Here is a 10,710-nt window from a genome sequence, read left to right on the forward strand (position 1 = left end):
TTAATTTATGCATTTAATAAAAGTGTTTTTGGCAAGTTTATGAATATTTATACAGGGTGCCTCATAAGTCATGGAACAAAATGATCACCCTCTGTACAGTATGGTGTTCGACAAATGCCACACCCTGCATAGTATGTTGAGAAACCACAGCCATAGCAACTAACTAACTAACTAACACTGATCAATAGAATGGCTGACTATCACAGAATGTTCGTATAAATATGACCTAAAACCCAAATTCTTATGACAATGAAGTACAAATTCCTGAGTTAGTCACTACAGAAGAGAAGTGATATACTGTACAACCAACACTATCAAGGAAGACCATTTTGCAATATTAACCTCTGCAGATCACCTCACCCCGACTTAAGTGATCATCCGACGCCTAGCATAACCAGATTGTAGTTTAACCACCCTTAAACAATCTAAGGGAATTGGGGGGGCTATTCTCCAGGTGGTTCATTAAGGTATATATTATAAATGGTCTCGTTCCTAGTGTATATTATGACATGGATAGGAAATGAAGATCGGAATGAGCCGGTAACCTGACACACTGGATTATTTACGGCAGATGGTGATAAATTTTTTTCAACTGTTCAATGATTGGTTGAGTTGCCTCGAAGAAGAGAAGAGTGAGAGAGAGAGAGATAGAGACATAAGAGAATAGATAGAGAGAAACAAGAAGAGGAGAGTGAGATAGAGTGATAAGAGAAGAGAGAGAAAGAGACTTGAAAAACACCACCACAAACTATACTGTACAACATACACATCAGTTCATACTCAGAGAGGTTAACCCAATAGTACATTATGTGAGAACAATTCTAATATTACACAGACATTATACTGAAAAACCCTTTATAAAAATAACCTCTCTTGGTGTTTCTGTAATTGTTAAGGAGTTATATTAATTAAATGATATCGTGGTTGTTTATAAAGTTGTGAATGGTTGTATACAGTAAACCCTTGTTATTCATGGAGGTTAGATTCCAAGGAATGGCACAAAATAGGCAAAACCGTGAATAGCAACTTATACAACCTTAGTGCACTACTGTATACCTATACCAAAGAACCAACCAGCCACGGCAGCACTCATCCCCTCCCTTAACTTGTCCAATAATTCAATTTTCTTTGTCAGGGTCATCACTGACTTCTGCCTTTAACGTTTCACTCCACAAGAATCACTAGCACTGACACTAGGCAGTCTTTTAGGGATCATTTCACATAGAAACACTAAAAGTTTTGAGAGAACAACACAAGATGGTGCGTCACAGGCAATGGTTGGGTGCGAACAGAGGGAGAGGGGACGCTGTGGGGTGACTCGTTGCGCTGTGGGAAAAGGCTTGCAATCTAGCCACCATAGTTACCATCTGCTTACCGCAAATCGTTGAAATCGTGAATCGCAAACCTGCAAATGGCAAGGGTCTACTGTTCGGTATACTAAGTGATGCTTGTTGTTGTTAGCTGAGCAAAACACATCTATGAATTTCGGTGAATGAAGTGAGAACGTGGTGTAGTGTGTGCGTGTCTACTTGTCTGACTCTGGCCATCTTACATTAGCCAGCAAAAGGCATTTATTATTAGAGAAAATAACCATTATTTTTCAACCATATCCATTTTTAAACTTGACAACTAACATTGGACTTTACATCAAGTTAAGATTAATTCTGCTTTATCTTTAACCCTGAACTGGTGGCGAAGGATCCCTTACTCTGCCTTATATGTGTAGAAATGTTATGCAAGAAATATGAAATTTTCAGTGACAATGGCCACCGTCCCTACAGCTAACTACCACTGATGATGGCTGTGATTTAAGAGTTAGTGAACAATAAGTCATCATAATCATTCTTGGTCAGTTCTCAATAAGCGACTCATTATAATAATACATAAAACAACATAACTCTATTATATAATGGCAGTACAGGAGATTATTTCCCTAAGTGATGATTTTTCCTGTCTAAGTACTGTTATAATTCCATACTACCATACAACTATACACTATCATAACTAATACATACTGTACTACCATAATTAATACATACTACCATTTACAACTACATACTCAGGGTCAATAAGGCACACACAGAAAAAAACAAATGAATCACACTGCTTCTAAGATGACCTCATTATAATCTAGGTAATAAAGGCAGGAGAGGTGATGAGCAGTAACAAGACTGTACTTCACTTAATAATCCCTCATCAATGCTGTTCCAAAAAGTAGTATACTATGTTAAAACTTCTTATATAAACCCTTCAAGATTCGGATCCGGTAAATCCGGATTTTGGATAATATGTAATGTATTTTTGGTGTTTTTTATATAATTATTTGCCGATTTTATACATTTAGTACAGTCACCGGAAGATTCGGACAATCTGCTTTTCCCAACAGGTGGTCTCCCCCCTTAAGTCTGGATCTTTGAGGGTTCACTGTAATTTTCTCACCATCACCGTCAGTAATGAAAGATTGCATATGAGATTATTGCATATTACAATAAGGGATTGATATACAGGTTGGCAGTCGAGCTTAAGTTAAGTTAGGTTAGGTTAGGTTGACCACAGGCACCACAGATGACCGAGGAAATAAACATTGGAATAAGGGTGTCGCTCGATTAACATAAATTCCATTCTAGACAACTATACGTAAATAAATCCCTCGTAAATCAGTCTTGTAAATGAATCTCTCGTAAATCAGTCTTGTAAATAAATCCCTCGTAAATCAGTCTTGTAAACAAATCCCTCGTAAATCAGTCTTGTAAATAAATCCCTCGTAAATCAGTCTTGTAAATAAATCCCTCATAAATCAGTCTTGTAAATAAATCCCTCGTAAATCAGTCTTGTAAATAAATCCCTCATAAATCAGTCTTGTAAATAAATCCCTCGTAAATTGAGCCTTCGTAAATTTATCCATAAATTAAGGGACTCTGTAAGTACAGTATACTACCCCATAACCTTAATCTTTGGACAACGCGGAGACTAACTATACTACGTATATTACTATCATTACCCACACGACAGGACACCTTCTCCGACTCGAAAATATTCTTTACATGGGAAAGACGCCGGCATCACGTGTCTACCCAAACAAACTCCCTCTACCGGTCCTCTACCCAAACAAACTCCCTCTATCGGTCCTCTACCCAAACAAACTCCCTCTATCGGTCCTCTACCCAAACAAACTCCCTCTATCGGTCCTCTACACAAACAAACTCCCTCTACCGGTCCTCTACACAACAAACACATACCGCTACAATACACACTACTGTAACTGTATTTATCACTTAGAACAGATAGGTAGTTACAGTGAGAGTAAATAGTAAATAAACACAATAAGAGTTATAACAGATGCTCGTTAGATGTTCACCAAGCAGCAGTACAGGAGGTGGTGAGTGTTGTGCAAGTGCTGTTACATATGGCCATTTTACAACACACAAAATATAGAGTTTTATATAACAAGAAAATTATTATGTTCTGAATTATTTAAAGGTTATCAATATATATATATTTTTTTTTAGGGAAAATTTCTATATATATAATGTGTGGCTTATATGTAATAATATAAACTATAAAACAAAGACCATGTGATAGCAATATATATAGCAATTCTTCACATGTGTACCGTAGTTCAAAAATATTATCTGGTATCTACTCTCACAAATTATGTCAATAACTCACAATAGACAGAAAACAAAACAAGATAATCAACCCAAATATCCTATGAAACAGTAATTTGTTATACTATACATAAACTGTCACTAAAACAATCACTTGTTTGTTTGCATCACATTATTCACTTGTGTAGAAAAAGTAGCACCAGTTTATTTCAGGTTACTTATTCCAGAGTTTCATGGAAGACCCATTCTTGACATGTATTCGGCGGTGAGTTGTTTGACGTGTTCGCCGATGTGGTCAGGGTCGTAACTGGGCCAGAAGTCGGAATAGTCCCGTGCGCTGTCCAGGCCAAAAGGAACTAAGAGATGGCGATTGTATGTATTCATTCTGGAAATATATGAATGGAATATAAATAACTGGGATGACTCAGGTGGGCAGTATGTGCTGTTTAATCATTCTTTGACAGACATGAAGCTTCTATTGTTGATGGCTGCCATCCCTACAGCTGACTCCCACTGTTGATGGCTGCCATCCCTACAGCTGACTTCCACTGTTGATGGCTGCCAACCCTACAGCTGACTACCACTGTTGATGGCTGCCATCCCTACAGCTGACTTCCACTGTTGATGGCTGCCATCCCTACAGCTGACTCCCACTGTTGATGGCTGCCATCCCTACAGCTGACTTCCACTGTTGATGGCTGCCAACCCTACAGCTGACTACCACTGTTGATGGCTGCCATCCCTACAGCTGACTCCCACTGTTGATGGCTGCCATCCCTACAGCTGACTCCACTGTTGATGGCTGCCATCCCTACAGCTGACTCCCACTGTGATGGCTGCCATCCCTACAGCTGACTCCCACTGTTGATGGCTGCCATCCCTACAGCTGACTCCCACTGTTGATGGCTGCCATCCCTACAGCTGACTACCACTGTTGATGGCTGCCATCCCTACAGCTGACTCCCACTGTTGATGGCTGCCATCCCTACAGCTGACTCCCACTGTTGATGGCTGCCATCCCTACAGCTGACTCCCACTGTTGATGGCTGCCATCCCTACAGCTGACTCCCACTGTTGATGGCCACCTCCTACACCAACCAGTTACAAAAGAATTCCAATAATAGACAACACCAATATGCCCGGGTGCTGTCAGCCAAACCAACAACAGGGAGAGTTATGGTGAAGTTACCTGCCCCAAGTGAGCCGCTTCAAGAACCTCCAATAGGACAGCTTCATGTAGTGCTTCTCCATCACCCCCAAGTGGAAGAGGAAGCCCACGGAGACAGCGTACAGGAGTTCTACCGAGCCCGGGATGCGAGGCAAGTATCCGTCATCGCAGCCTTTCTCGTACGCACTCTGGAAGGAGATTGTCACGTGTAATACAGAGCGATTGTGAATGTATAATGTACTGTTCTATATAATGAAAAGTCTTAATATAGTGTTAATATTTGTATAGCGAAACAAACCCCTATTTAACGAACTATATGCGAAAGTTTGGTCTGGGAATTTAAAGTTCGTTATATGGAGGTTTCACCGCATTCTTAAATAAAATGGCTTCTACAATGACGACCAAATTTTACCTCGACGACTTTCCACATAACGTAGAGTGCTAGAGACGGAGCAGAGTAGAAGTACATTGAGAGAGCCGAGAGGACACCAGCCACGGCTCCATGTGATGGCTCGTCTCTCCCGTGCCACCACCGCCCGGCACAACACGTTCCCTGGACCCACAAACACGCCGGTCTCAGAACACGTTATAGTTTATTAAGTTGATGAATCTCTTAAATAATAACTATCGCTTTATATATATTCATAATATTTGGTATTTTTTTTTTTTTTTTACAGTCAACAATATCAATACCTACCTTAAACACAGATGCTAACCAAGCGAGGAAGATTCCAGCTTTGATGTTGTTTCTATTCAGCAGTAAGTTGTAAAGCTTCCGGGGGGATCTGACTAACTGTGGCAGGGAAGGTAAGAGCTTGATGGCCAACTGGATGATGAACCCCTGACTGAAGCCTCGTACGCCCGTCTGACAGAAAGAGAAGAAAATCATTAATTCTAACAAATATTTGGGTTAACCTGAAGATTAATTAGTCATCTGAGCTTATATCATCCATTCACTAAAACACCCTTATGCTACCACCAATACCCTGCTGAAACACACACACACACAAACCTTATGATATACTAATATTAAAAAAACAAACAAAAAAACATGAGAACCGACAAAGTGTCTAACTGACCCAGAGAAAGTGAGGCACACAGCCACCTTTATGAGGGCACATGGAGTGACGACTTGTAAACACCGACAGGAGACGACGTACCTGACGGGAGGAAAAATAAATTGTACCTGCATATCCGTTAATGCAGATGAACTGTTATGATGCTAGATGTATAATAACTATATCAATCAAGGGTTGACTTTCAGGTGTGTCAAAGATTGTAAGTAACACAAAACTAAATGGAAATGAGTGTGAATTTATATGGATTGTTTTTTAACTAATTCTTCAGGAAATGTTCAACTAAATATTGTAGAGAGAGAGAGAGAGAGAGAAAATTTCCAGTGATCCATATAATCTCTTCAGTTTGTTTAATCCTTCAGTAACTTCCTAACACAGGTCTTCTATGTGTAACAGAGACTGACAAGGTAACCAACCCACGATTGTTGCTTTGGTGTGAGTTGTGTGGAAGCGTCGGGTTTAGTCGCTTGTCGTTGTGAGATCATTGCTCCAGATTCCTCAGGACCAATAATCTTCCTGTAAATATTAAGACAAAATTACTTTCTTGGTGTTGTTTGGCTATGGTGTGAGTGTGTCTGATAGGTCAGCCACCATCATGACACACTCATACAATATCTGATCTAACTGTACAAATATACAAGATCCAATCCTAATAGGGCCCAGAGTAAATTATTTGGTTAGGTTAAAGACCATTAAGAGAGAGGTTCAAATACCCTTTAAACCCGTCTATAGGATAAGTATTCCCCCATTCTCCCTCCTTTATATACATAAAAATAGAATGCAAAGGAAGACAAAGCCTCCACTCATGATGGCCGCTGTTTAATAGTTCCATAAATCCTACCCAACTGTGTCGAGAAATTGATATAATACTAAAACAACTTTGTATCACCACTTACTGAAGAATGGAATTGATTAATCTGCTGAAAGGCTTCGAAGAGGAGCGGTATTTGTACCCTAAAACTGCCATGGTTCCGGCGAATATTAGTATCTCACCTCGTGGGATGCGTCTCACATAGCCATGACCCACTGCCAGGTTCCACAAACACTCTGATGCCTGTAAACCAAAGAGCCTTAATAAATTACTCTTATATCTAATAAAAAAAATGCCTGAAATATACATTGTATTTTTGTGGGGAAGACTTGAACAACTTGTAAGATTCCTGAAAAGAACGTCGCATGGCACAGGTCGCTCTATCCAGGGTGCTTGATGGTCCAATGCTATAGTCCTTTAGTTCAGCATCACTTACTGTATAACAACTAATGAACCAGAATTATAGAAGCACAGATTCAATTCTGTCAAAGATACAGTCGCCTGAATTCACATCTGGTACAGAGGCTGGTGCGTTCAGTGAAATGTGGCAATTGTGTGTTTGGTGGCATTGTATTAAAACTCCCAGAATGACTAAGGATGATAGATAAGTATTCCACAGAGTTGCCACATCTCACATAATGCACTAGCCACTGTGTTGGGTATAAGTACATTAATTCCTATATATATGACTTAATGAACTGAAAGCTGAAAGATCTGAAGTATCATAGAATAACATTAATATCAATCAAATACTCTAATGAACAATAAAATAATAGAAAAATATGAATAATACTCAACCACATTTGTGACGTAGATGGCCAGTAGTTGTCTGCGTTCGGGTCGTTCAACGTTTATGGCCATTAGACTCGCAATGAACCCCGGCAGGAACGAAGCAGTCAGGAAGTTGATGTGTCGGAAAATGCGCCTGAGGAAAAGTGACATTTCTCGAGTTATATATCAAGTACGATTATATAAAGTATACATATAATGGCCTCTATATATAATCCATTAATTGGTGGTTTCACATCTAATAAACCCTTGATATAACAGACGTCCTCTCCATGTAGTCCATTAAGTAGAGATACCATATATAAAATTTGTTTACAGTGCAGTGATTAGTGGGTGTTTTTACAGTATAGTATTCCCCAATATGTAAATACTATGGAGGATTTATTGTATATATACCATACAAGATATACAACAACACAGATTTCTAAACACTGTGCACAATAATCTTCCACAACTGCCTGATACATTGGAAACATCTCATGAAGTTTAGGAACACTTCACTTATTTTATCTGAGGATGATACACACTAATGCTACCTTAACCAAACATAAACTAATCTAACCTAACCTAACACTTCCCCCTCCCTCTCCCTAGTCAGCATTATGGTGTATGATCATCAGGTGAAATAACCTGGGGTGCCTAAACTTCATGAGATCTGTATGAAAGATTAACAGGATAAAATATTAAAAGTGGCATCCCTGTAGTGAAGGTGATAGTGTAAATAGTCCATTAACTCCTTGTGTATGGGGTATCCTCTTGGCTCAATCATCTACTATTGGCCAAACAAAATATATAATGGTGGTGTACCCATAGTGAAGGAGTAAAGTACATCAAACCCTCTCAATAAGGGATTCTGTACTGCCAATAAGGGACATCTTTTTGTCCGGGATAATTAGTGGACTCATCCGGTAAGATCTGGTAATGGGAACACTGTCCACTATTAACTAGGTACTATATACTCTCTCATTAACGAAATCCTCTCAATAAGGGACTGAGTTTGTATGAATTAGTCTAGCAATAGGATGGGTGACTGTCTTAACTCCAAAATACCAACAACAGATATCAATTACCGTCACAGATGCTACGGGTATCTTAAACCAGGACCTGAACACCTGTATAAACCAGGACCTGAACACCTGTATAAACAAAGGACCTAAACACCTGTACACACTCAAGATTCTGCTAAATTTAAAGTACATAGACAATAATTTAACGTTAATCCCTTCACTTCAGGGACGCCACTTTTAACATCTTATTTGGCTAACAGCAGATGGTTTTATTCAGCAGAGAGAGGAGCCTATACAAGGAGTTTACAGTTCTAGGTCAGGTTAGGTTAGGTTTACTCACCTGAGCACGCAGAAGGACCCAATATACCCGAAGGCGTTGACTGTCAAGAAGCACACAGACGTCATGTAATCTTTTAACAGCTTCCGTCCGTACTCAAAACTCATTTTCCGAGACTTTATTAACCCGGTGAGCTTGAGGAGAAAACAAACACAGGGATAATATGTGTCTTAATGTTTTATAGAGGAGATGTTATCCGAAATAACAAGGGGAGGTACAGTAGAAGTAGAGGTGTGGTACAGGTGTGGTTCAGGTATGGTTCAGGTGTAGAGACATCAGCTAATGCACCAAATACTGATCAATCAACATGCAGAAAAACTTGAATGGATTTTCGATATTCTAACTGCATCTTAAACACAGATATAACTCAGAAGAAATAAAAGAAATCTGTGACTTGGTAAATGGTTGAACCAAAACTAACATAACATTGTGAACTAAACTAACATAACATTGTGAACTAAAACTAACATAACACTACCATTAACTAAATATTATCATAATTAATTTAGTGTTATTAGATGTAATTAACTAGTGGTACGTAAGGCACAAATCACCATAGTAACTGAGTACTAAGTGTATTGAGTACCTACATAATTACAAAGTACATAAAGAAGTTATGGAGGAAAATATTTCATTGAGTAAATTTCAAAGGTATTTTTATTATTATTTATAGTCCTAAAATATATAGTGATCTTTTAGGGTTCTCGAATATATAAAAACGACGGCATATAAGAACGAAATACAGAATAAAAATCAACTCACCAGATACACCAATCCGTATATCTTGCAGCTCTCGATAAACCCAATTATACATATCTGAAACGAGCAGTAGGAGCACGATTGTTCCCAGCAGTGTCCCACCTCATAGCACGTGTAAGGCAGTATCTTGCTGAGGTTCGCCATATTTGCCGCTCGGTCTCGTTAGCTCATTAGTATCAGTCGTAATCGCTGGTGCAAATTCTAACACCACCTGAAATGATGAAAATGGTTATAGTAAGAAGAATTAATGGTATACTGATCCCTAACGATGATTCAATTGTCAAAATCGTAACCCCAGCGTCTAAGTAAATATTAGAGGTAGATTCTATGGCTATTCCTCCAACATTTAACAGATATTCGAGGTATTACAAACAAATATTCCTCTACAGATATTTCTCCTATGTAGTTCCTTATCAAGAGTCAACCATCTAGAATATTACTTAACATTCTAAGGATATTTATAATTAGGTTCTCCTACATCTGAAATAATAGATATAAATTTAATTAATACATATTTACACTAAAATACATATACAAACACTTATCTCGGATGACATAACTAATATAAACATGTATATATAAATTAAGTATTCAACTCACCCCTAAAGAAACGCCACAGCCACCACACACCGCAGCCAGAGGCCCCACCTACCATAAGACCTTCTGATCTGTACCCTGGAGATAATAAACCCTTCAAAGATGTCAGGGGGATAAGATTAATATACCAACACAGGTAGATAGAACACCTGCTGATTCAATTACCACCTGTCATCACCTGAGTAATTATTTGTATATTTATTTATCACAATTATGGATCTTTTTAAGTACGTTCATTAAGTTATTTTGTATAATTATGTTCAGGTAATTAATCTATATTATGATGTATGATGTTGTAGTTGATATTTAAGTTTTAAATTGGGTTAAATTCACTAAAATATGGGTCAGCCTTTGAGGTAAACATTGTGATCACGGGACCAATGAGTTCTCAACGTCTTTATTTTATGTATATTTTGTTTTTATAAATAACTTCTAATTATTATAACAATTATATATTATTTAAAATATAACTAATTTATTAAACTATGAATTATATTATTATTATATTATTTATTGTTAAAAGTAAATAAAGTTCTTATGAAAGCAATGTGTTGGAAT

The 10,710-nt window shown here is 38.2% G+C and overlaps 1 protein-coding gene across 1 annotated transcript; it reads right to left on the reverse strand.

Moving 5' to 3' along the window:
* LOC121869546 (transmembrane protein 135-like) lies at window positions 1-10,537 on the reverse strand. Its single transcript, XM_042370930.1, has 11 exons — window positions 10,156-10,537; window positions 9,559-9,766; window positions 8,800-8,930; window positions 7,462-7,588; window positions 6,749-6,906; window positions 6,269-6,368; window positions 5,856-5,936; window positions 5,474-5,641; window positions 5,189-5,329; window positions 4,798-4,964; window positions 1-3,993 (listed from the first exon to the last, which is right to left on the reverse strand). Exons 2-11 carry the CDS (start codon window positions 9,697-9,699, stop codon window positions 3,840-3,842), a joined length of 1,368 nt encoding a protein of 455 aa, XP_042226864.1. The 5' UTR covers window positions 9,700-9,766; window positions 10,156-10,537; the 3' UTR covers window positions 1-3,839.
* Window positions 10,538-10,710: the final 173 nt, after the last annotated feature.

This window comes from Homarus americanus, unplaced genomic scaffold, assembly GCF_018991925.1.
Source record: "Homarus americanus isolate GMGI-L3 unplaced genomic scaffold, GMGI_Hamer_2.0 scaffold23578, whole genome shotgun sequence".
Lineage (NCBI taxonomy): Eukaryota > Metazoa > Arthropoda > Malacostraca > Decapoda > Nephropidae > Homarus > Homarus americanus.